We start from the raw sequence: 27,552 nt of genomic DNA on the forward strand, positions 1-27,552 counted from the left end.
AACATCGGCTCCCTGTTCAGAACTAAGGCTGCAAAGCAGTTTTATCCACCTACTGCCAAACACTCCGTCCGCCACCAACGAACAAGGAGAAGGACACATAAGGGTAAGTGGATGAGGCTTTTTCTCTGGAAAGGGACCCAGGAAACTGTTCACCATGTTCTCTTTTGAACCCTTGAATTTTGTACTGTGTGCAAGTAGCACTTACACAAAATTGAAAATAAAAATGTAAATGACGAGTGAATAGGAGATGCATACCAGAGAGTGATCGGCGTATTGATGCAGCATTTTGATACATTATCCTCAGGAATGTGCAGCCTTCGCTATCACATCCAGAAGCCAGCAGTGCCTCTCGAATTCCAGCCAGGCCACCCCTTTGCTGAGAGTCTTGGCAGCAGCTGCTAAACCTCACGAGGTCAGCCAGGATGAACTCTGACCGCGCAAGGATATTTCCTTTCAGTGATTGTGGACACACGTTCTCTTCCCAAAGTGGCACAGGCAAGGGCAATTATACTTCCCACTGAGATGAGCTTCTTCCAAAGAAGGAAGTGAAAACCCCCGGATGCCGAAGAAAGTACTGGTTACTCCACCACAGCTCACGATCTACACACTTAGCCCTCGCTTCTTTCTCCACCGCCTTGGTGTGCGCTCCAAGGTCCTGAGAATCTTTAGTCTAAGCGGACATTCTTTCCAGACTACTCTGCCATAATATTATTATTCTTCATAAAATGATCAGGCCAACAAGGGTCAGGCATGCTAACTGTGATCATTTTTCATTTAAAAAAATACCCTAGGGGCGCCTGGGTGGCTCAGTGGGTTAAAGCCTCTGTCTTCAGCTCAGGTCATGATCCCGGGGTCCTGGGATCGAGCCCCACGTGGGGCTCTCTGCTCAGCAGGGAGCCTGCTTCCCTTCCTCTCTCTCTGCCTGCCTCTCTGCCTACTTGTGATCTCTGTCTGTGAAATAAATAAATAAAATCTTTAAAAAAAAATACCCTATAAGGCCAAAATAACTTAAGAAAACATGTTTTCTATGGCTAAGCTGAGGGCCCGAGAGCTCCTTGGACAGCTCTGCTACTACCATATGGTAAGACGGCTCAAGTCACCGCCTCCTCTGCCCTTCAAAAAAAGGAGACGATTTTTTTTTTTTTAAAGATTTTGTTTATTTATTTGACAGACAGAGATCACAAGCAGGCAGAGAGGCAGGCAGAGAGAGAGAGAGGAGGAAGCAGGCTCCCTGCTAAGCAGAGAGCCCGATGCGGGACTCGATCCCAGGACTCTGGGATCATGACCTGAGCTGAAGGCAGAGGCTTTAACCCACTGAGCCACCCAGGCACCCGGAGACGATTTCTTTTTACTGTTTTCATTTTTCTTTAGTTTTACTGACACCATGACAGAAGTATTTGATTTTTAACTCTAAAAGTACACAGGATAGAAAGAGACTCTGATACCATTGGATTGTAGGCTCTCATGGACTCAGGCCCTGGCTGTTTCAGGTGGGCTTAAAGAGAAAGGATTTTGGTTTAGACCATGCACAGCCAAGACCCCTCTGGTCCCCTTGAATGTATATCCTGGATAGGTAAATTTTCACCAACACAAAGACAGTACTAGGAAATGTACATATTTTATACTTGACTTACTTTTATAGGGTTTGCTAGACCAAGTTAGGAAATTATTTTCTAGTTTTCTCTAGAAATAGAAAGTGAATCTTCCCTCACTTGCATGCATAATATTTCTTGCTCAAAAGCTCAACAAGGCTTTTCACTGTCCAGCAGATTTTTTAAGTGGTTCTCTTCTTTTCCTTATGTCAATAGACAATGTAAAATATTTAACCCAGGAGACTCAGGGAGAGAGGGCAAAATGATCTCAAGTTCTCACTGGACGATTTGGACCACATGTCTTTCTTAGAAGCAAACCTGTGGCCCCTGGCTCTAGGGCCAGCACCACCCCCTGCCACTGTCACACAGCATCTGGCCCCCTTGCATTTATATAAAGGGGTGTTTGGGTCCCAGTCCTCCCTATACTCTATATTTCAACTGTTCTGCCTTCCCTGCATCTCCTTAAGTGCGGCGCTGTCCATCGCATGCCTTGGTTTTTGCCACATGCTCCACCTGTCACGCTGCTGTGTTGGCATGGCAAAAACCCACTGCATCTCTGATTCAGCTCAAGCAGTACCTCCTCCAGGTTGATGGAGGGAGGTGGGGGGAGGATATGCTAAATGGGTGGTGGGTATTAAGGAGGGCACTTGTTATGATGAGCATTAGGTGTTAAATGTAAGTGGTGAATTATTTAAAAAAAAAAAAACCTCCTCCAGGAAGCCTCTCCTGATTGAGCCCTCCCCGAGGCACAAGTGGCTTCTCTGACCTCTATGTATCTCTCCTACCTTTCTCATAATTGACAACTACAATAATTGGCAACTACATGAAGCCTTCTTATGTGCCCAGTTCAAGCCTACTGCTTTTCAGCATTATTATTATTTTATAGTTACAAAAACTCCATGAGATTAAATTGTTTGCCAAAGGTCATGCAGAGAGTAAGCAGCAGAGTCTGGATTGGGTATGCCTGTGTATTATTTCTCTCCTCTTAGACTGAGAGCACCTTGCAGCAGGAAATCTACTGATTTCATCCCTGTAACCCCAATACCCAGCAGAGGACCAGGCATATTATATGCATTTGACAAATATTTGCTGAATGAATGTCTTGCTAACTAGGCGTATCACAAATCAGATTGATGGTAATATGTCTTCTAATATGAAATACTAAAAATTCCAACTTCAAGAAAAGACTAAGAATTGTGGGGGGGCAGGTAAACTGGGTCCATCATAAGATGGACCTTTGTGAAACTTACACCTGTGCTTCTGGATGTCTCTATTCACAACACCCACAAACCTGCTGGTCTGTGAGCTCCACAAGGATAGGAAATGAGCCTTGTTTCTGAATTCTTGGGGCCCAGCACAGTGACTGACATTATGGGGATATTCAGCAAACAGCTGCTGATTGAAAAAATGGATAGAAGATTTCAAATTTGGACACCAGGCTAACTTACTTGGAAAACGGCTTCTAAAACTGTCCACACTATCTTCATTCCAAACACTTCACAGCTGTTCTGCAACCAGAGTTGCATCACACTAAGTGACACCTTATTTACTTCTTCTTTTCTGTTTTTTTCTTCTTCTTCCACTTTGATTTAAGCAGCTTCAGATTTATCTCGGAACCCACATGCCCAAGCTATGTCCAAGCAGACCAGTTTGCTCATATGCCATTGACTTAAACTGAGCTCCTCTTAAAGCTTAGTGTTACGCAGAGAACAATTCAGAACTTCATTACCCCAGCTCAGATTCCATTTCTATAAGAACCCCAGGCAACATTCACACATCTCAAACATAGGAAAAGCTCCACTGCAGTCAAAGATTTTGCACGAGCCTTGGCAAATCTAGCGAGAGCTTATCCACAATAAATACTTGCCTCTTGAGAGAGATAAATGGCTTGATGGAAAGAGCAGAAGACCAGAGGCTGGAGGCCTGGGTTCAAGTTCTGACTTTATTCTTTAGCTGTGTGACCTTGGACAAGTCAGTCTTTGAAGTTCAGTGTCTTTCTCCTGAAAGGAGGTGTCCTAAGAGTCTCCCTACCTATCACCAATGGCTACTGGAAAGGTAAACTGAGGCACTATATGTGAGGATGCCTGGCAGATGTTCTATAAAGTACCATGCACATAATAGGTGGCATGGTTATTGTTCGAGCTGATACCTCACTCTATCCTGTGCTCCCACACGTTTGCTTCTCTCCTCTCTGCTAGTCCCCACAGGCAAAGGGCTTAAACCTCTGAAATCTCTAGTTCTTTAAACTTGCTTTTCTCTTTCAAATAAAGTCAAACATACAACAGATCCAAGTCTGTTTCAAGGTTGAGCTAAAATCACCAAGGCAATTATTTAGGGAGAGTTCAGGGAATTGTACGTAAGATTAAACGATTACTTTAATGTTTGAACAGAAAATACGTAACTTCTCAAGGACTGTTGAATTATTTCTTTCATGATATGTCTTGATATGGATGATTTTCCTTTCAAGAAATATCTAGGGTAATGAACGATTTATTTTTTTTTTAAATATTCTTCAAGTCAAAGGACTTTTATTTCTCAACAAGAAACCACTCTCCTTGCTCTCAAATTCACCATAGTAAGATGATTTAAATGATGTATTCAACTGCACTGTGACAGAATCTTTTTCTACTTTTCCATCTTGTTTATTTTTCCACATTTTTCTCGCTTCCATCTATTGCTAAGGCCAGTGAGACTGGATGATACCCAGTATGGGAGACTCAATGGAGGTTTCCAGAAGGGAGGCAAAAAGTCTACCAAAATCTCCCAAGGGACAGCCAAAGTCTGCAAAGGAGTGAATGAGACATTTTCTGTAGGTCTTTTTCTCATCCTCAAACAAAATCATTTGAAGATGTAATTCTAGAGCCCCAGGAGGTGTGCTGGCACTCTTTGTTTTTGAGAAGCCCTTTCTAAAGCCCACCCTTGAATTCCGTTTCCAGCATTTAACTAGCTGTGAGAACCCTTGACAATTCATTAAAAGGCTCTGAGTTTCAGCTTCCTGATAGGTACAATGAGGACCACAAGCACAGCCTCAGAGGATAATAAAAACATCTACGAGTTTGCACACCTGTGTCTGACACATGGAAAATGGCCAACAGAGGCCGTTTCCCTTCTTCGCAATCTGAGAGGTCCTGACAGGGAGTCGGAATTAAAACACGAGCACTCCCTTGGCATTACAGAGCACCCACCAAGGCATGTTCTGCACCTTGGTTTATTAATATTATTTAAGAGTGTAAGACGAAATCAAAGTTGTATCCACTCACTGAAAAATCCTATCTGTGATGGGAAACCGAAATGACTCATATTGTACAGAATCTGGACTCTCTTGCCTGTTTGATTCATTTTCAAAGACAAGTTAGACAAATAGCTTTTTTCCTCCTTGTAACTTTCTGCCAACTATAATTCTCTACCTCTTTTAAATTTAGCCATTTCCAACATTCAAAAGTGCTGTAATCCAAAGCCCTTACCCAGTATAAACTATGCTGAGTTTTTATCTCTGAGGCTTAAAACTCAATACTGAGCTAAAGTAGGAGGAAGCAGAGAAGAAGAAAAATACAATAAAACATTAGTTTATGCTTGACTGAAAGAAAGTTTGTGCAAACACACACTCTTCTTGTTCCTCTTCTTTTCACTCTGCTGTTAGCACTGTTTGCTCCTTCTGTGTCCCTCTTTGGAAATGGCTTTTCTCATACACAGCCAGACCAATTCTAGCATTGATCAGAGATGTTCCCAGCTTCAGCTTTCATGTAATTAGGAAGAGACCATGTCTATATGCAAAAAAGGAAAGATGGACCCATCTCATTTAGTCATTCAATGACTAATTTCCCTGAGTGCCAGTGACATTCCAGGTACTGTCCTGATAGTGGGCAGACCCAATCCCCACCCTCAATGGCTCTCAAGTCCAGTAGGGAGGAAAAGACACGAGAAAATGAACCTCAGGCAGAAAGTAATACTGTGATTAGGGGCAGCCAAGAAGGAAACAGTGAAACCCATAGCAGTAGGACTACCCAGACTTGACAACAACCTTAAAGAGATTTCCTAAGTCATCGACAGGACTGTGGCAGCCAAAGCCTCAAGAAGAAGTCCAGAGGAAGAGAGGGTTGCCGTGGATGGCTGCAGGAAAAGAAATCAATGTCATGTATCCCTCGGTCTTCCTATATGATCTCCACAAGAATGGCTGTCTCCAACCTTGGGGTGATAATCAGTATGTGAACACATACAGTTGCAACCTCATCAGGTCTAATTAATAGCTGTGTACTTGAACTTACAGGAGGATCTGAAAGTTATCCCACGGCTATCTCCTTTCATGGACAGGGTAGGTCCATCCAACTTCTGGCTTTAGGTGGAAGCATCTACCGTGGCTTGATCCACCAGTGACACTAAAGTTGAGGACACAGAAAGTGGACTGAAGCCCACCCCTCCCCCCATCAGCAACATACTTGCGGGAGGCCCGCATGTTGAGGCAGGAGAGAGGAATGAATGTCAGACAGCTAGGAGCCACGTCCTGCGATGGGAAGGTACTCAGTCCTTCTTAAAAGCAGAAGGCTTTGGTGAGAGCTGCCCGAAAAATGAAGTGTTCTCTCCCGATGTTTCTAATTAGCAGTGAGATGAGCAGCATGCACAAGAATAAAGAAAAAGACAAGTTTATGATGATATCTTTGTCTCCATCAGACAGTATGTTTTTGGAAGCGACAGATCCTTAAATCAATTCTGCCTCTCCCAGCTTATTAGCACTGACTCCTCACTGCATTAGCATAAGTCTATCAAAAGGCAAGAAGGAACATCTCATTACTTTTGAAGACTTAACGAGTTTAATGCGTTACTGCGAATCAGAAGAGTTGCATGGGCTGGCCTATGGGTCAAAATTTGTAATGTGGATGTTAGTTCAAGGTCTGCAAGATCAGGGGAAGTACACCTCTTTGAGTGTCCACGATGATGCCGTGCCTTCATGGGACTGCACAGGGGTGGGAGTGGGAAGAAAAGGCTAGAGCAGTGACTCTGAAACACACGGGATCGCTTGGGTTGTGCTTTGCCACACTGATAATGACATGCTGCCCATACACTCAATGATGCTCTAATGACCGCGTGTGGCCCAGTTTGGAGGTGACCCCCGCAGTTCGTTCTTTTCCTCTTCCAATCCCCCTTATTCAGTGAATACTCATGGAGGCATGAGTACCTCTTAGGTGTTAGGCACTGCCAAGGGCTAGTAACGTACAGATAAGACGTGACTGCATGGCATTCAGGGACACTCCTTGTTGGGACTGAGTTAATTTATACAATTTAATTCCAGTTAACCAACAAGGATACATCAGAGTTCTATGCACTGTGTGCCCAGACTTTTCTAAATCCTGGAAGGGAGGTAGAAAAAGAAGCACGGCCTGGGGGCAGGGGGGAAGGGGTCAGCCCCACAGCAGCACCCTCTACTTGGTCTCTACATTTTGGCTTCTCCCCACCTGTGTAAGCCCTTCCTGCCTTCAGGAAAAGCAATGCCCTGGGGGGAAAGACCCCCAGGGGATCCCACACTGGCAGAAGCAGAAAGCGAATGCACACTCACAGGGACATGCATGGTATGGAGGTGGCCGGGGGAAGAAATGCCCGTATTTGAACAGAGAGTTGACGCCGGGAGGGGAATAGGCCATACAGGACAATGGAGCCTAAGCACCAGCTTCGTCGGCTGGCACTCCTCAGCCACCACCGTTCTCTGTAGGCTGCGATGTAGGTGGAAATGCTTGGATGATAGCAGAGCTTTGAGAAAAGTCCTCAGGCAGCAGAGGACAGAAGCACTGAAGGGAGGACAAGGGGGCAGGAAGGCTAGGCTGGTCATGAGGGCATGCTGTGGTTAAGAGCCTGGCCCAGACGAGGGGAGAAGAAGGGGGCAGATGAGCAGGATCACACAGAGTTCAGTGACTGATTACATGAACAGCAATATAGGAAAGGGAAATTTGAGGACAACGATTTAAAGGCCTCAACACTAAAGAACTTGTTGGGGAAAGATGGAGGCTTTAAAATTAATGGGGAATATTGGGAGTCATGGTGTGCCAGACTGGGCAGGTGCCTGAGCAAGGATCTGACCATACATTTATTGACCTAGAGGTGAATTCCAGGGGGATGGTCAAGTCTCAAAACCGAGGGAGACACGGGGCCAACAACGTAGACACTTGTCCTCGAGGAAGATTATGTTTCCAAGGGAAAATAAAGTAACCAAGGGTAAGTGAGAGGAAGATGGGAAGCCACAGGAGAGGAAGGGGTGCGTGGGAAGTCTCCCTCAGCTGGGTGAGTGCTACGTTGAGGGGAGAAAGATACAAGCAGAAATATGGTCAACCATCAGACACTGAAGGGAAGAGACGCATGAGGCCTGAGCAAGGATCATCCTTCTCTCTCTCTTCAGGCCTCCATGGGTGAGGGGCTGAGGGCGGCTGTGTTACCGTTCAGCTCATATTCATTCCACAGGAGAGAGATATTCCCTGGCCGGCTGATGCTCGGCTTGATGTGGGACTTGCTTTAGCCAACAGAACGTCAGTGGACGAGAGGCGAGCAGGGCTTTCAAAGTGTCTGTTTTTCTTGGTCCTTTGCAATCCTGATTTCTGCTGTGAGGAGAGTCTTGTCTGTCACCACTGGTCACAGAAAGATGAGACACGGGGACCTAAGGCCACCAGGGAGCCTAAGCAGAACTACTCCAGTTGATCTGCAGCCCCAAAGCAAGAAATACATGTCTGTGGTCCCAAGTCTCTGAAATCTTGAGGTGTTCATGACACTGCTGAAGGAAAGCCTGACTCATACAGCGTGAGCTGGACGTCTGACACCATGAAACGTGCTCTTTTAAGGATGGCACCCCTCCAGGGCCTCCTTAACCACTGTGTTCAAATCATAAAAGGACAAATGGGATGAAAAACAATGCCTATTTTGGCCGGTTCTGAGAGAAACTTGGTGGCTATACTGGGGTCATTTTCCCAAAGCAAGGTAAGTCAAGAGTTCTATATTAAATGTCTTAAATATTGATTGTTAGATAAAGCTGCACAGAATCAATCAGAAAGAAAAGGCCAGGGAATTTCACCGGGGCAAAGGGCAGGGGTATACAAAGTCAGGGATATTGAAATTTGATTAGTTCAAAGACTGTTTACGAAATTGGTCATGGCAACAGCCCAACTGCTGGCGTGACACTGAGGGGGAAGAGCTGAAGGTCTGGATTGGTCAAGAGATTCGCCCCGCCCCTTCCCTCCTCCCCCCGCAGCCCTTCTTCTAGCAGGGATGCTATCCCAGGGTTTGGGACCAGGAACAAAGGATCAGAGACAAGAGCTAAAAGGAGAAATGTCTGAGAAATGTTGTTTAATGGTGCCCCTGCCAGGTCTTCATGGCATCTACCAAACAAGCTAGTGCTCTGGGGCCTGGGAACAGAAATGTCAGGGAAACGCAGGGAAAGTCAGGCCGTTCATAGTTCCAGGCCCCACACAGGCCAAACAGGCAAAGAATGCTTTTCCCCGCATCACTGCTGTCTGCTTTTTGTCTTTACGCGGATTCTACCATTCACCAGATTAGCCCTCCCATGTATAAGGGGAAACTCAGCAATTTCAAGAATTCTGCTTTTTAAAAAGCTCATGAGACCTGCAAAAGGGGATTCAATTTAGCTACTTCAGAGGTCAGACACGAAGACCAACTCCACTTATCCTTCTTGCTAAGCCGCTGATACCCTAAGAAGCTTACTGAATGCAACTTTCTGAATTTATTTTGTACTCAGCCTTTTGGAAGGAATCTAAATCTGGGAATCAGGGCATAAGAGCAGAGTCTCCAGTGCGTTCCATTCATTTCTGCAGCTGTGTCTCTTCAGTGATGTAATCCCTAATCTGGCATCATCTTCTTCTCAAACATGGGTAGCCGAGCCTGAGTGAGTCACCTCATAGATAAAGCCTACCTTTTGGACCTAGCCATGTCCCAAGAAGACAGGGCATGAGACCCAGACAGGCAAACCCACCCCATCAGAAAGGCGGCTCACCTTCAGATCTTGCAAGAACGAGGTGAACCCCAGGAGGCTGCCCTGAGTGGTTATGACACAGAGGACAATTCTACAGCAGAGGACAGATGGACCTCCTCTTGCACCCATCATTCATTATCTGGAGGCCGTGGGCCCTTCCCTCCTCTACACACTTGCCTGGGGAGGAATTCCTCTGCTCACTCGACTTTCCTCCCTTCACTCTCTGGGGTCCAGCTCAAATGTCACTTCTCTGGAGGCCTCTTGAACCAACTGCCTTACCTCCAAGGAGGCAGAGGGAGGAGGTGCAGCCTTCTTTGTTTAGACCTTTATCATAACATTTTGCACGTGGCAAATTAATAATTTATACATTTGTTGCCAGTTTCACACTGTGAGCTACTGCAAGGCCAAGAATTCCGGCTATTATTCATGTATATATCTCCAGGCTCAGAACTCGCTCTGGCACAGACTGACTACATCGCATAAAATAGTTTCAAAATGGCAACCTACCCTAATTTAGAATGAAATGGGAAACTCTTTGTTTTAAGAAACAAAATAAATGCTTCCAAATTATTATATCTACTTTTATTCCACATAATTCTGAAAATGATTTGGGGTAAGAAAAAATATTTGATTTTTAAAATAAAAACTTACTAGTTTGGATCGATGGGGGGGGGTCAGTCTTGATTAGCACGAAGCCACAATTAGAAAATATTACAAAGATAACTTTAAACTTTCAAATACTAACTGTAACTTAAAATAAACTGTAACTTAAAATAAACAATATGACAATGACAGTGCTTGGGTACCTGCTTAAAAGAACAGATACAAATACAGCAATCTATCAAATGTCCATTTATTTACATGGATTAAATATGTACTAGGCAAGCCTGCTTTTGCAATTTGTTTAAGAAATCCTGCTTTTTTTTTTCTTTTTTGGGGGTGGGGGGAAGCTCTCTGGGATTGGATTAATCATAATCTTCCATTCCTGACACACTTTCATCATTGATCCATGCATGGCCTGCTTTCATTGATTTACTTAGTAATTTTTTAATAATTTAATGAGCGCTCACAAAACCACTACCCAAAACGAAAGCAAGAGAATAACACATCTTATCGTTTGTTACCTCCCAGCCCATCCTTTGCTTCCCCATCCCGAGGAAAGTCCCATCCCAAATCCCATAGCCATCGTCCCCTGCCTGTCCTTTCCATACAAATTTTATTGTATCTAGCTATATTTCTAAAAGCATATTTTTATTTTAGTTGTTTTAAATCTGTTAAAAGGACTTTATGCCATAGGTAATATTTGAGGATTTGCTTTTATTCAGTGATTATATTTCTAAGATTTAGCCACATCTTTGGGTTCCCGGTGGCTTGTCTGTGGCTTAAGATTCCATTTTGGGACTATTACTCATCCACTCTCTTACAATGTCATGTGAGCTTCCAGCATTTTGCTATTGTTTACAGTGCAATTCTGAAAATCCTCACTCATGTACAAGAGCCTCTCTCGGACAGTATGCTTGTGTAGATATGGGTCAAACGCTAACTGAATATTCAGCTTTAGAAGGTCATGTTAACCTGTCTTCTGATGTGGTTGTGCCCATTTACACTCGCACCAGCCCATATGAGGTATCTCATGGACCAACATCTCCTCCAGCACTTGGCACTGTCAGATTTAAGAGCTGCCACTTGTGATCAGTCTAGAACTAACAGAAAGCATCAGTATTCACAAATTGGTACAATCTAGATCCATGAAATCAGAAAATGCACTGGATTATAAAAATAACCTGCTATAAAAAAATAGAAATATAGAAAAGCATCGAAAGAAACGAAAATAACTGCTGTAATTTATCAAGGTTTAATATTCACTATAATGAAGGAATATTTCCCCTATTATAAGGGCAGCCTATGCTTGCAATTTATCTAAAATCCCTTGGGAGCACTCCTTCCAGACCAACTAATATTCTCACTGGTCAGCTCAGCATCACCAAAGTGTCACTGCACTGTCCCGGGTGCCCAGGAAACAGCAAGACTCTGGCTAAATACCAGAATTAAGAACTGAAGATGTGTTTTGAAATTCATAACATCTCCCTTATGGGAGGTTCATGTTCTATACAGTGGTTTCAATCTATGCCTCTTTTGATCTGGGAGGAAGGAAGGGACTGGAAGTTCTTATTAAACACTTAATAAAAGCAGGTTTTTTAATTTTAAATCCATTTTCAGAAACTCCTTTGTACCACTGCACTTCCTTTCAGCAGCAAGATACCATTAAGGAAAGCAAAAACGGTCTGCATTATAACAAGGACACCACAGCCAGGCTGTGGGTAATTGAATGAAGGTGTTCCCCAAGGCACAGAGACTCAATTTCTAGGGGCGCAATGTATTTCACATCCACTAGGAAAAGAGTCAGTAAATCGGCCCAGCATGAACAGAGAGTGTGCTCACAGCACATCTTCTGGTGACTGAAATTCAAATTTATGAACATCTCACTACGGGCCAGGCACCGTGTTAGTGGTGGGCATTCAGAGAGGACATAGTACCTGCTTCCCATAGTATCACCCCCTGCCTGGGAAGACAAACAAGTCAGGTGATTACGAAATAAGGAAGAATGGAGTGAGAGCTATTATTAGGCACCTCCGAGGGGGAGCAAAAACCTCATTCGGACTTAGGGTCTCTGGGTGGTCCTCATGGAAATCGTGTGAGATTTGAACAGGGCTCTCACGGGTGATTAGAATATCTGTAGGAAAAGTAGGGCAATTCTAGACAGCAGGGAGAGGGACTTAATGCATTCAGAGAGTCAATCAGTTGCCCATTTCAACATTTATTCAGCATGGACTATGTTGCAGGAGCGCCGCAGGCACTGGGTATGCAGAAGTGAATGAAACCAAGCTTCCGAAAGGCCTTTCTGAGGAGTTAGCAGGGAAGCAGGAGTTTGAAGGAGGAGATGGAACCTGCCATACCAACGGCAGTGGGCAGAAATTTATAGAGAGAAGGAAGGGCACAGGCTAAACCTTAAGGTGGGACAGCCCTTGGAATAGTCCTGGTGGTAAAAGGAGGCTGGGGGACCACACAGGGACATGTCAAGCCACGGACCAGAGGTGTCATTCAATGGGTAGACAGAGGCGAGATCACCTGGGGTTATAGGCTGCCATAAGGAGTGTGAAATTTAAAAAACATCAGCAGCTTTGAGGGGGATGCTTTGTGACGAGTCTGGGGTGCTTGGGGATGGGGAGAACAAGAAAGCATAGTCGCAAATACATCTGTGGAAGTTCGCTCTGCGTGAAGGGGGCCGGAAGGCTGAGAGAGGAGGCGGCAACAGTAGTTGAGGCTACAGACAATGAGGACTCGCACTGTGCCTGTGGTGGTGGAGACAGAGTGGGCGCATTCAAATGTGCTTTTGTTTTTTTAAAGATTTTATTTATTGATTTGACAGAGATCACAAGTAGGCAGAGAGGCAGAGAGAGAGAGAGGAGGAAGCAGGCCCCCCACTGAGCAGAGAGCCAGACGTGGGACTCGATCCCAGGACCCTGGGATCATGACCTGAGCCGAAGGCAGAGGCTTTAACCCTCTGAGCCACCCAGGCGCCCCTCAAATGTACTTTTTATACCTTTTTTTACTTGTGGTAAAAAACATGCCTCCATACTGTTTTTCATAGTGGCCACAGCATTTTACATTCCCACCAACAGAACACAAGGGTTCTGACTGTTCCACATCTTTGCCAACACTCATTATATCCTATTTTTTGATAGTGGCCATCTTCACGGGTGTGACGGGATATCCATCCCACGGTGGTTTTGATTTGCATTTTCCTGATGATCAGTGATGTTGAGCATCCTCTTAGGTGCTTGTTGACCGACTGTCTATCTTCCCTGGAGAATGTCTATTCTTTGCCCATTTTCGAATCAGATTGTTTTTGCTATTGTTGTTGTTGTTAGGTTGTAGGAGTTCTTTACATATTCTAAATATTAGCCCCTTACCAAATCTATGGTTTGAAAATATTTTCTCCTATTCTATAAGTTGATTTTTTACTCTGTTGACTGTTTCCCTTGCCTTGCAGAAGTCTAAATGTCATGTATTCCCACTTGTGTAATTTTGCTTTTGTTCCTTGGGCTTCTGGTGTCATATTCAGGAAACTGTTGCCAAATCCAATGTCATGAAGCTTTTCCAAGGAGTTTTATATTTTCAGATCTTATGTTCGGGGTTTTTAATTTGAGTTAACTTTTATATATTGTATAAGGCAAGGGTCCAACTTCATTCTTTTGCATGTGGATATCCAGTTTTCCCAACAACATTTGTTGAAGAGACTATCCTTTCCCCCAATATGTAGCCTTGGCCCCCCTGTCAAAGATCATTTGACCTACATATCAGGCTTTACTTCTGGGCTCCTTTTTTCCACTAGTCTGTATGTCTCTGTCTTTATGCCCGTACCTCACTGTTTTGATGACTGTAGCATTGTGATGTTTTGAAACCAGGAAGTGTGTGGCCTTTGGCTTTGTTTTGATTCTTCAAAATTGTTTCAGCTTTTTTGGGTCCTTTGAGATTCCATATGAATTTAGGATTTTTTTTCTATTTTTATAAAAAATACCATCAAAATTTTGACAGGGATTACAATGAATCTATAGATTGCTTTGGGTAGTGATGGACATTTTGACAATATTAGTTCTTCCAATCCATGAACATGGGATGTCTTTCCATTTATTGGTCTTATTTAGTTTCTTTGAGCAATATTTTACAGTTTTTAGTATACAAGTCTTTCACCTCCTGAGTTAAATTTGTTCCTAAGTATTTCATTCTTTTTGATGCTATTATAAATGGGTTTGTTTCCTTAATTTCCTTCTAACAATTACTCATTGTTAGTAGATAGATATGCAACTTAATTTTGAGTATTTATTTTGTATCCTACAACTCTGCTAAATCTGTTTATTAGTTCCAACAGGGTTTTTGGTGTTATCTTCAGGGTTTTCTACATATAATGTCACCTGTGAACAGACCTAATTTTACTTCTTCCTTTGCAATTTGGAGGACTTTTATTTCTATTTCTTGTTTAATTGCTGTGGTCAGGACTTCCAGTACTATGAATAGAAGTGACAAGAGAGGGTACCCTTACTTTTTTCCTTATCTTAGAGGGAAAACTTTCAGTTTTCACCAATGAGTATGATTTTAGTTGCAAGCTTTTCATAAAGGTCTTTATTATGTTGAGGTAATTTCCTTCTTTTCCTAGCTTGTTGAGTGGTGTTTTTTTTTTTTTTAATCATGAAAGGGTGTTAAATTTTGTTCAATGTCTTTTCTGCATCTGTTGATATCATCATGTGGTTTTTGTTCTTCATTCTGTTAATGTGGCATATATTACAATAACTGACTGAGGAGGGAAATGGGGAAACTCAAGAGTTGGGATTTAGATATTTTAGACTAGAGATTCCTGGAAGATTCCCATGCAGAGATGTTTGCTGGACAGCTGCACCTACAGACTTAGAGGTTAGAGATGCCTGAGAAAGCAGCACAGGGTATATTTAAAGAAAAGAGAAGAAGGCAAGGTAGCCAGAACATGGTGTTCACCAAGAGACAAGACAGAAAATAAACCCAGAATGACTTCCTAGAGCTAGATCATGGTGTCAAGCTCCAAAACTTGGGTTTTATTTTCTGTAAACTGATTTCTGTAAAAGGTTTCTTTTTTTCCCCCCTTTGAATAACAGAGTTGTTTATCCATGGCTTTATTTCTCATTTAAAAAGTAATATATTTTCATTGTGGAAAAAAATGAAAATAAGCAATCACATAAAGAATAAAATGCCAGCCATCTATAATTCCACCATCCACCTATAATTACCACTAACACTATAGCCTATTTCCTTCTAAGGACTTTTTTCTTACTTTTCACACTCATATTTTGCATATACTACAAAACTGAAATTATACTATATATAATAATTCTATAGTCTACTTTTTTCACTTAATATTTTGCCATAAACATTCAGCTATGTGACTAAAGATTCTCTGTTACACATAATTTTAATTACAATGTGATATTATATTGGATAGATATAAAATAATTTTACATTCAATTATTGTGGGCATTTAGACTTTTAGAATTTTCTATAATGGGGCACCTGAGTGACTCAGTCGGTTAAATGTCCAACTCTTGATCTCAGCTCAGGACATGATCTCAGGGTCATGAGTTCAAACGCTGCAACCAGCTCCATGCTGAGCCTGAAACTGCTTAAGATTCCTGCTCTCCCTCTCCCCTGTCCCACCCTCCCCCCACAAAAAAAATCAATCAATCAATTTTATGTAATGGACCTATTATAAATATTCCTATGAATAACTCTTTACTCCATTTCCAAAATGAGAATTTGAGAGTTAAAGGCCATGAACATTTAAAGATTTTTGAGTCTGCTGGCAAGTTATTTTTAGAAAAGCTAGACCAATTTATATCCCTACTGTATAAGACTGCTCATTCACCACATCTTTACTATTATTAAGCATTATGGCTTTAAAAATATTTAAAAATTTTGTAGATGAAAAATAATTTATCTTTGACATTTTTATGAAACTGTGAGGCAGAAACCAGAGTCTCACAAAACTCCATTGTAGTAAATTCAAACCATGCCACTGAAGCGTTCAATTTTGAGTTTAAGCTCACAAAATAAGAATAAATTTCTAATAAGACTAGTCTAAATCAGCAGAAAAGACCTCATTTCTGGCAGTCTCAACTGGACATCAAAGCTACCAAGGGCAGCCCGACAAAGTCACGCTAAGCATCAAGCTACCCAACATCCTAGAGACAGATCCCTAAGGACTCATCCTAGCTTGTCAGCTTTCTGTAGAGAGCAGAAAGGAAAAGATTAATGTGGAGGATTAAGCAAGTTACAGTCTCTCTTCTCTCCCCACCATTGATGAAGAGTTGAACTATAACCCAAAAACCATTTTTTTCAATTCAAAATTCACCTGGAAGCAAAATTACTCAACCCCTAGTATCATACAAAAGAACTGTGTAGGCACAAGTGTTTGGAGTTACACACAGTGGGGGTGGGGGCAGGCACTGGGAAGACTCAAGTCCCCTTCCTTCTTCTTCTTCTTTTTTTTTTTAATATTTTATTTATTTATTTATTTGAGAGGGAGAGAATGAGAGAGCGAGCGAGCACGCATGAGAAGGGGAAGGTCAGAGGGAGAAGCAGACTCCTGCCGAGCCGGGAGCCTGATTCAGGACTCAATCCTAGGACTCCAGGATCATGACCTGAGCCAAAGACAGTTACCCAACCAACTAAGCCACTCAAGCGCCCCTCCCCTTCCTTCTTATGGTGAAACTTAACCTAGATCCATGAAAATTGGGATCAAGTAAAATCCCTATTTTCCTGCAGGCTGAGCCCTATCAGGGTTGGTATGGACGGAGAAGACCCAGCTGTGGTCACCAGCATGCTGTACAGAGGCGGCGTACAGAAACCACTTCAGCACGTGCAGAAGTTTCAAATGAGAGGCATTGCACACTTGTGTCCCTTCATGATCTCATCTCAGAGAAACCTCTGGACTCTGGTCCTACAAATCCAGAAATCGGATATTAATGTGCTCTAAAAGGCTTTGCCTCTTGAGAGCCCACATTCATTGGCCAAGCAGAGTTGTACAGTTCACAATGCCAGGTTCTTATGCACATTCTGTATTCGCAAGTACACTTGTAGGAGAAATCAAATGATAATCAGAAGGTCCTGAACAAGGGAAGGCAAGGGGATGACCTGAGAGGTCTTCTCCACCACGGTTACTGAAAGCCTCTGTGCAACTGCCTGAGGTGGCCTTCATCTCCTCTATTTCTCCCCATCCTTTGGAGCTCAGCTCAAATATCCCCTCCCCAAGGAAGCTTCTCCAGCTCCCCCAGATGGGTTTCCCACTCCCACTTAGACCTTTTTATCTACCTTGCATTTTCCTTTAAGCACTATGGCAACTTTAATTAAAAGGTTTCTTATACTCTGTTGTCTCTGATCTTTCAGGTCCCTGGGAATAGAAGCCATGTCTGCCTTACTCACCACCTTACTCCTGATCTCTAGCACACATAGTACACAGCAGGTGTTCTAATATTTGTGGAACAGAAGTGGGGAAGGATAAGAGAGCATGAAGGCTGCAGGTCTATGTGGGTACAGCCTTCCAGTGGGACTTCGAGTCCCTTAACCAAGGTCCTCTTTCCCTTTGACAGTAGGAGAAATGGGCACTGCTAAATCTGCCCTCCTCTCTCTCCCTCATTTTGTGTTTCTACTGCTGGCCAACCATCCTTTTAACACTCACTTTGTCGTTGTTGGGGTTTTTTTTTTAATTTTTAAAAATATTTATTTATTTGACTGTAGAGAGAGAAAGAGAAAGAGAGAGGGAGCAACAGAGGGAGAGGGAGAAGCAGACTCCCTGCTGAGCAGGGAGCCCAACTCAGGGCTCAATCCCAGGACCCTGAGATCACGACCTGAGCCAAAGGCAGAGGCCCAATCAACAAGCCACCCAGGCACTCCATTAACACTCACTTTGGTTGGATACGCAACAACTCTGGTCAGGTTACAGTGCAATTGGACTGGCTGCAGTTCCATTCTGTTGCTGAAGCAGCTTTGTTCTCTCCTGGCCTAACCGAGTTTATGGTCACGTATAATTACATTTCAGAGAATAGTCATACTTCCAAGTTCTTGGGGTTACCACACCATCAAGCCCCTGTAATCAGCACACTGTGACCCAAGGTTCAGGGAAGGGGTGCCCCAGGATACACCGCAGTCACAGAAGAAATAGGACAACGATGTGTGCATGTGGCTGAAGCCTGCTCATACTTCATACACACAGAAGCTGGAGATTACATTCTTACATGCTTCGGCTATTTTCACAAATATGATATTAATTTTGATAATTAAAAACAGAACAAGCAGTGGCCTGGGAGTCTGGGTGAGATCTCTATTGTTGTGATCCCAGCTCTGACACGAACTTGGCTGTCAGCAATCTTAGTCCACGCTGGCTTCTGTTAAATAACGGAGTTCGGCTAGAAGACCCAACAGCACCTTCCCCTCTTGACATTACATTATCCAAGTCATCTAAGAACTTTCCCCAACTTCATAAGCACCCAAAGACCAACCCAGCTGCTGGCACTGACCAACAAACACACGGAAGTCTGGGATAAGCCTTTCCAAAGAATTATGGTGATGTCTTGGGATTTCCATGACTGCAAATGAATCACTCAAGAGACCAGCAGATGTCCCTGAGACCTTACACCAGCTAACACAAGATTCTCTGACACGCAAACCTTCTTGACACTTAGGATGGAGGGCTGAGATACCTGAAAATCTGACTGTCACCCAGGTGATGGCCCCCTCTTCTTTCCATTTTCCCCAGCAGCAGGATGCTTGTGGAAATTATTTTCTGTATGTAAAATAGTCAGTCATGATAAAATGTTTTCATAAGCATATAACTTTGACAATCTTTGCAAAAAGCACTTCCCTTCTCTATTCTCAATGCTGGGAGTTCAACTTCTTTCACCTCAGCCCCACAACACACAGATCTTGTCACTAGTGTTAAATTACTCTCTCGAACGGGCGTTCGGCTGTAGTACAAACTCATTATTTATCGGTTTATAACCCAAAAATCACCTCAGTTTTAATTAGCTGGTATGTTAAATTCAAAGTCATGTGGAGGTTTAAACATCCTACAAACAAACCCTCCTTAGAAAACACGCATCTCCAAGGAGACCTTTCCCTATCTGAGAGGAAATTACCAAAAAGAATAAAGACAGCCACGAAGGGATCTGCCCTCCAGAGACACATAGTTGTCTCTCCTGTAGCAACTGTGAACAGACTTCCCTCAAAGTGTGAATTCCATCGATTTCTCCCATTTAGCTCAAATAGGATATTCACAAAAGAAAGAGAGAAAAAACCCAACACCCCGAGATTGTGTCTGAAGATGGGACTGGGATCGGTGTACTACTTGCCTCGAGTAGTAAGACTCTACCCCCAGGGCTTCTCGCACACTGGCGATGTGCTGCTCGAGGACGGAGCTGGTGGCTGTTGGAAGAGCCGCGCTGCTGCCGGCCTGGAAGTCGCTGGAGTTTTCCGCCGCGTTATCACCCAGGTAGTGCTCGTGAAACTTCAGAATTCCTGAAACCAGACAGGCACAGCCAACATCATGCAAGGCCAGGGTTACGCAAGGGAGGGCTGGAGGCAGGGGGTAGCCCTCTTGAGCAAACATGCCATCCAAACCGTGTGAAGAGATTCTGAAACCAAGGTCTTGAGAGGGCTTTCCAGAATTTGGTCAGTACACATTTCTACAGATTTTGTCATGAGGTTTGGTGCATGAAACCAGGGAATTTAAGATAAGGCTTCTACTCTTGATACTATATTCAGAAGCTTATGGGATGACGACTGCTTCATATGTATTTCCAAAAAGATGCTTCTCAGAAGCACCGACTAGGGAAAGTTTTCTTTCCCGAATGGTGCATGAGCATGCCAAGGTACATTCTCTCCAGAAACTGAAATTCTGAACAAAAATATAACTAGCCAAGTAGAAACTGTGTTTCTACATAAAAGGTCTCAAAGACATTTTATTTCACAAAAGCTAGTTGAAATAAATGCATCGTCATATAAAGGCCAGATAAAAATATTTTAAACCATTTTTAAATAAGACTAACTGGTCAACCATCATTAATGGATTAAAGGAGCAAAAAATTATGGCTGCATGAAACTGAAGCAATCCATAGTGGTTTTCTGGCAATAAACATAGGACATATTCTCAAATGGTAATGAGGTGTGTCAGCCCTGGAAAACGCTGCTCCTCTCTGATTGGATTAGAGCCCCAGTGAAAGCTTCAGAGTCTCATTAAGAGCAAAGAGGACGGGAAAGAGAAACAATGGGAGCCTCATTATACATGGCTCATTATTATAGGGATTTGGACATACCACCTGTCAAATCATGTCCCCAAAACATAACAATGACAGAGAGAAAGAGCTTGATACCTCCATCACCAGCCATGTCCTCCCAGGCATCAGTGCCCCTCTGGGGGGCGGGGCATACACAGGGACTCATTCCACTGCAGCTGACACTCACCAAATCACCACGAATATCACAACTAAAACCTCAGCATAAAAAGGTCAGAGGTAAGAATGTTCTTTATGGAAATCCCATAAAGAACATGGAATTAAGGGGGAAAGATTATAAAAAAATTATGCCAAGGCACCGAATCTACAGGAGTGAGTACTCAGAACCCAAGAGGCATCAGAGAGTTGTCATCCAGCCAGCATCTTTTTTTTTTTTTTTAATCAAAGGGACAGAAACACAATCAAGAAAATCTTGTCAATTCTCCCTGGCAGTTGAACTTTCTGAAATTGGCTTACAGATATTCAAGAAGCCCATTCTTCAAAGATTCCCAATTATAAGATCCACTTCCCCAGTCAATAAACTCTAATTGGATCTGGTGTGTCTCCAACACGGTAAAGCCATCAGCATTTTATTATGCAAAAAATATGGCCCTAACAGCTAATTAGTGGTTCTGTATTTAGTGAAACAGTTACAGCCTGAACATTTAATGCTGATTTAATCAAAGAGGATTTTTACTTCGGAAACAGATTTACAACAGAACTGGTTAAAATGGGTTCTGCTAAACTTGGAAATTTCAAGCCTGAGACTCCGTTTATATATGGTGATAAGAGCTACCGGTATCATTTCAGTCTAACTTCACCATGACAAAGGGTCACAATTATTAAATCATATCTAGAAAGAACTCGTTAGGACTTCCAGTCATTGCTTTATTAGCTAATGAACAACAGCTGTCTAAAAATAGGGCTGCTGGTGAAATTAATCCTCCACTCTTTGTGTTCCTTGATGAATGCTTCCACACTCACCAGTGAGGAGCAGCGATTTCTTGGGGGAATGAGAAAGCTGGGCTGTCTTATTAATTGAATGCCCCACCACAGAATATCGGCCGTGGCTGAGGTTTTGCTGAAAGCCGACATCAGCTCCTTAGTCTGATCTATGGTAATGTGCCTCTTCTACCTCAAGTCATTAGACTTTCTCAGTCTAGTGTCTTAATTGCCTAGTTCCCATAGAAAGAGATCTTACCTGCCCCAGGAGCAAGCAGCCAGCTATACAGGTAGCCTGCGGCCAGGGAATAGTAAAGTACTAGTCCCCTCTGGCCATTAACCATCTCTAAGATCTGATCAATAGTGACCGGAGAGTAGGGGTCGGAGTCCTGTTGTCCTGTTTGTCGTTCTACCAGAAGATCAGCAAATGCCCGTGTCCGTCCTCTTTCTGCCACGGCGAGGGCTTCATCATGATGGCCTAGGACACAAAAGCCACACGGTGAGGAGTCCCTGGGGGAGTGTGTTTATCCACAAAGAGCCATCAGGTACAGAGATCCTGGGCGGAAACCTCACTGTCTCTGCACTCCTCTGCCCGTCACAGTCTCAGTTCACATCCAACTCTCTGCCTCAGATAACAGGTACAGCACCACTCTTCCAAAATCCCACGTTTTCAGACCCCCCCCCCCCCACCTTAAGCCATTAGGCTTTCCCCCATCAACAGTCATACCGCAAGAGAACCAACTTTGTTCAGAGGATGGTCCTCGGCCCTGACTGCTCTCCGATCCACAACCTGAGTTGCTCCCTGGCCTCCTGGCATCTGACCCCATTCACTTTAGCTATTTGGACCTAATGCGTTACATGCTGGTTACCCTCTCACGTCCCTGCTCAACTTTGATTCTGACTTGGCCTTGGCAGATAAACCTACAGGACCTGGTTCCTGACCATTTTTCTATTTGTCTTCGATGCAGCCCCTCTATGCATCACACTGTCCAGCCCCACTAGCACATCCCTCCACATGTGTGTCTTCTACCTCTGTGTCTTCACATCTGCCAGTCCCTCTGCTGAGTGTGTCCTACTCCCTCTTGACCTTGGCTCAAAAGGAGGGTCCTAACAGTTGCCCCCACCCCCATCTCAAAGGGCTATTGTAAAGACTGACCAAGGTGCTGCATGTGAGATGCCTGAATGGGTTATTCAAAGTATCACATATATAACAGGTGATATTATTGTTAGCGCTGAGACCTCATTCCATTCTAGGCTCCCACACATTTGCTTCTCTTCTCTTCCGGTCCCCACGGGCAAAGGGTTTAAACCTCTGAAGTCTCTAGTTCTTTGAAATTGCTTTTCTCTTTCAAAGCTTTTCTTCAGTCTTTCAGTCCAATTCCTGATCCCTTTCCCTAAGAGACTAGTCTGTTATCTAGTTTAAAAGATAAATGCACACACGTGAGGGCACCAACAATACATATGGCAACATACTTTCAAGTGAGGATTGTTCAGAGTGTTTAGAAGGAATATAATGCAGAGGACTTGCTTGCATCATAAATACAGAGAGGGGAGATTTGCCCAAAGTAGGGTCCAAAGAGAGAGCAGGCAGAGGCAGGAGACCAGATGCTGCAGCTCCGACAGCACTTCAAGGATGCCTCGCTTCCTGCAGTTCCAGTATCAGTAGAAAGGGGGATTTACATGTGTGTATACAAATGCCTTCTTTACCCTATTAAGTTATTAACTGCAACAGCAGGGATGATTTCTGTGCACGTTGGAAAATCGGCCCCAAAGTGTTAGGCAGACTTAACACTGTGATTATAATAGATAATAAATTGTAATCTCAGGCAATGAGCACATTTAATAGATACATTTTTCAAGGGGAGGCCTGGGCATTCAGATACACACAGCAAAGGACAGGGTCTTACTGACAAGGCCTCAACATCCAACTTCAAAGATGTTGTTAGTTCTGGTGAATACCTCTTCCTCCCAAGGTCTGGGTTGGAGGAAATGGCCAGCAGAGCTGGACAGGCCTGAGAAGAGGCAGAAGACAGGGCAGCTGAAAGAGGGTGACAGACAGCGGAGGCCCCAGTGAAGGAAATGCATGCTACCCCAGTGCAAGGCAGCACACAGACCTGGGAGAATAATCACTGACTAGGTCACAGCCGGGAGGGTAGACCCAGAGAGTAAAAACACTTACGGGCAGCAAATGAAAGACCTAGGTGGCAGAGGAAACAGGGAAGAGGCCAGGCATCTTATCTTGTCAGGTACGCTCTGCAGGTATGAGTGGTGGGAGGGAAGCTGAGGGAGAGGAGCTCAAGCATCTCCAGCCCCAGGACACTTTCTCCAGCTCCTGGGTCTGTCTGCCAAAATGCTTTGTTTTCACAGCACCTGAATTTCTTTTACCCTAAGCACCCGTCACATCGTACGGGACTCCCTGACGTCTGTCTTTCACCAGGCTGACTGCTTCTGGAGGCCAGGGACCGGGCCTTCTGGCTTTTCATTCCCAGGACTGGCACATGGCACCTGGTAGGTGCTCTACAAATATTTGCTGACTAAACGGACACATGTTCGATGACTGGACTGCAGTTGAAGCTTCACGGCCTGACGTCATGAATCAGATTTCGCCCCAGCAGCCCTGGAATGACTCAGACACACAGGCGCACTCGCAAGAAGTGGGAACCCCGGCCGCTCTCACCCAGGCTGACGAGCACCCGCTGCAAGGCCTGGTAGGACGAAGTCTGCAGGTCAAAGAGGGAGAGTTTGTAGTCCGTGCTCAGCTGCACCTCATGTCGGATTGTTTCAAATAACGCCGATGCCCTATAGAGCTGCAAGTAGGGGACAGAGAATGTCATTCATTCCCCAGAAACCACTATGGCCAGAGACAACTTCCGCACCCAACTTGGTGCCCCAATCTAGAAACACTTTTTTAAGAGGTTTGAAAGGATGGATCTTCATTTCCAGGTAGGTTCCTGTAGACTGGAAGAGGCATCATATCAGATCACACCCAGGAAATGATGGTTTATGTGCTCAATTAGACCAGGGGATCTAAAAGACAAAGCTTTTTTTTTTTGCAAAAAAAAAAAAATCAGCTATTAATCCAATCAAGGGCTGATTTTGATTAAAACAAACAAAGCCTCTCCTTTTGCCCTCAAGCAACCATAATTTAGTACCCCCCACCCCACCCCCCCAGCCTCACTCAGCCCCAGGGCCGGAGTGAGAGCAGGTGCAGAGCAGACCGGCTGGAAACAAGGCTGGGATGGGGGGAGGGAGGAGGAGCAGGCAGCCATCCTTTCACAAGAAGGTCAGCTTTGGCAAGCAGTTCAGCCGAATCAAACACTGCCCTCGGCAATAGTGACCAGCAGTAGGTCTTTCCGGGACAAGCTCCCCGCAGCCACACCTGCTCACAGGGACATCCACAGGACCAGATGCTCAACATTCCTACAGAGACACTGTCCTGCTGCTCTAACTGGCTTCTCCACGAGACTTTTCTCTAATATTTATATGCAAGGAATAGTATCCAATTTTAAGTTCATGCAAATTTAAAAGACAGAACTCTAGGACTAAGAACTTAGACTTAGTATCCTCAGATCTACCACTAATTCATCCTGTGACCTGGGGCAAGATTTGGAGTCTCAGTTTCTTCTTTTCTATGAAGGGGATGGTTATCACTCTACCCTCAGAGGTATTTGAGGAATAAATTCAGTGAGTGACGGTACTTGAAAACTGCAAATCACTATAGTAATATAAATTTTAATTTTTAAACAAGGAACTAATTCTTTAAACTGACCTTAATAGTTTAAAAAGGAGAGAAACACCACCACATTCCAGGAGGCCATGGCACAATTTCAGTCACATCACCTCGTCAGTTCCTGTGAGCACCTCCGATAGGAGCCTTGATTCACCTGCCCTTGCACTCCTGGGCCTAGCACAATGCCTCAGCAGGAATTACTCGCACACGGCCTAAGCTTTGAGGGTGTGATTTTGGATGACGCCATCTCACAACTCCTTCCGCTTGATAGAGGAACCACAACTCTAGGATCTTTCCAGTCTCCAGAGCCAGCATGAGAGTGGGCTTCTCTTCAACTATTTGTACATATGCAGAAACATGAACTCTGTGTGTGTATGTGTGTGTGTACAAGTGCGTGTAGGTGTATGGGTATGTGTGTGTGTGTGTGTGTGTGTGTGAGAGAGAGAGAAGGAAGTATCCACTGATGTGTCTAGAAACCCATAAAGACATTAAATCCAATAATTATGAATTCTTGAATTACTTCTCTCATAAAATGTATGTAATTTCATATTAAGGTTTAATGAGGAATGATAACACGTAACACAAGAATGCCAAAGAAATCGCTGAGAAATCTCTCATACGAGTGAGCAGGAACCTTGACTAAGGCTCAGCACTTCTGGCCTGGAGAATCTATACACCAATCCAAGTGCAGAGGTTAGCACCTTGTAGCAAACGTCATCACTACTTGGACAGGAATCCCAAGGACTTCCGTGCTTCTGGCAACAAAATCCACTTGGAACAGGGGTTCCTCTACTTACCTGATGTTGGGCCTCCTCCAGGTTCCCGCTAGCCCAAAGGGAGAGGCCAAGACCATGGCGAATTTTGGCTTCATCTTCTCTTCGGCCCAGTTGCTCAGCTAACCTTAAGCCTGAAATCAGATAGAGAAGTGCTAAGGACACACAGAAGGCAGACAATCCCCCTGGCCAAGGAGTCCGGGAGGTTAATTCTGCACCAGGTGTATATATAGAATATTAATAACAGAGCTAAATAAAATGTGGGACAAGAATAGAATCAGTCAAGGCAGAGTAAACATTCTCTTCAAATTCTGTGTTAGTGGCGACCTTTCAGAACAGTCCAAGGTGCCCCAGCAAGAGCTCAGGTGATGGCTATCAGCAGGAAACAGGTCTGCAGGGCAGGCAGAAACACTGAAACGTGAATGGAACCTCACCTGGCTACCCTCCCAGCTGTGAAATCCCTAGCTTTGCAAATGAAAACTCCTGGCCTATAAATTTATCCAACCGAATTCTTTGGCAGGCAAAAGCTTTTCCTGACAGTTCGAGTCCAGCACAGAAGCCAAGCTAATACTCTTCCCTATCTCACATACATAGCATCCAATCAGTGTCGATGGGAGACACATCTGATGTTCTCCCGAAAAGCAGAACGCTCACACCGTCTGACCCTGCCTTCTGTTACTGACACCACTGAGGCATTTCATGTCCAATCTGTTTTTCCTTTAAGGCTGACACTTTGATATGCCTCGGCAGGGTTACAGAACAAGTACTATAATGAGTTGAAAGCCTTAAATGAGACTTTCCTCATTCTAGTGGCCTTCAGACAGACACCTGCAGTTTGGGTCACTTACCTACAGCAAGCTTCTGGCTTTCGGGACACCCGCAACCTCCACAAGCTTTGGGAAAGCCAAATCTGAGGGCAACCATTTATTGTCCTGGCCACTAAGCAGTTCTCAGCATCACTCTGTCCTCATGATCTGGCTCTCTGTACACAGGAGTTAGCTTGTGCAGGAGAGCGCGTGAAGGTTCCCACACTACAGCTGCACGCACAAAGGAACGACTTCCTTTTAAAAATCTGATTTAGAGTGGATGGGAACCTGCCTCTGAGCATGCTGGGCCCATGCAATTTCTGACTTCTGAAAAGGAACTGAGTCAGTTGAGAGGATAATAAAAGTGATATTCAGGTTCGCGCTCGTAAAATACTATGCATTTCACAAGGCACTTAACTCAGAAAACTTAGAAATACCATTTTAAGTTTAAAACCTGTCGCTGGGTAACAAAAATAATACTTGCAAATTATTCACATGTTAAAAAAACACCTCATACAATAGGAACACAATTGGAAGAAGATGGTTCTTGGATGAAAACCAGGAGAATACTGGTTGTTTTAACCTTCAACACACTAAGCATATTCATTCTTCAAGGCAGCTATCCCTGCTAAAGGTTCTCCAGTGAAGCGCTAAAAGGCGGGGCAGACACAGTATCTGTCTCCCTCGTTCCTATCAGCCTCTGCCTCTTAGGAATCTAACCCAGCACCCCAGCATCCCTGAAGCCTGGTTTCCCAGGAACTAGTTGCATATAGCTCCAGGTAGGTCACTAAATGGGTCCAGGCTCCTTTTCTTCATTTGCAAAAAGAGAGAAAGCCGGAAGAGACCAGTGGTTTTGATTGGGGTTGTCTGTACACATCACCTGAAGA

General features: G+C 44.0%; 1 protein-coding gene across 3 annotated transcripts in view; it reads right to left on the bottom strand.

Annotated features, from left to right (window-relative positions):
* The window catches only part of TTC28 (tetratricopeptide repeat domain 28), a 647,342-nt gene that overhangs the window by 77,471 nt on the left and 542,319 nt on the right, over nt 1-27,552 (bottom strand). For all 3 annotated transcript variants that reach the window (XM_046024508.1, XM_046024507.1, XM_046024509.1), the window contains 4 exons: nt 25,884-25,993; nt 24,034-24,163; nt 21,616-21,834; nt 19,494-19,659 (listed from right to left, as the gene is read on the bottom strand). In XM_046024508.1, coding sequence (XP_045880464.1) covers nt 19,494-19,659; nt 21,616-21,834; nt 24,034-24,163; nt 25,884-25,993 — 625 coding nt within the window. The remainder of the gene's footprint in view (nt 1-19,493; nt 19,660-21,615; nt 21,835-24,033; nt 24,164-25,883; nt 25,994-27,552) is intronic.

The sequence above is a fragment of the Meles meles genome, chromosome 12 (genome assembly GCF_922984935.1).
Source record: "Meles meles chromosome 12, mMelMel3.1 paternal haplotype, whole genome shotgun sequence".
Classification (NCBI taxonomy): domain Eukaryota; kingdom Metazoa; phylum Chordata; class Mammalia; order Carnivora; family Mustelidae; genus Meles; species Meles meles.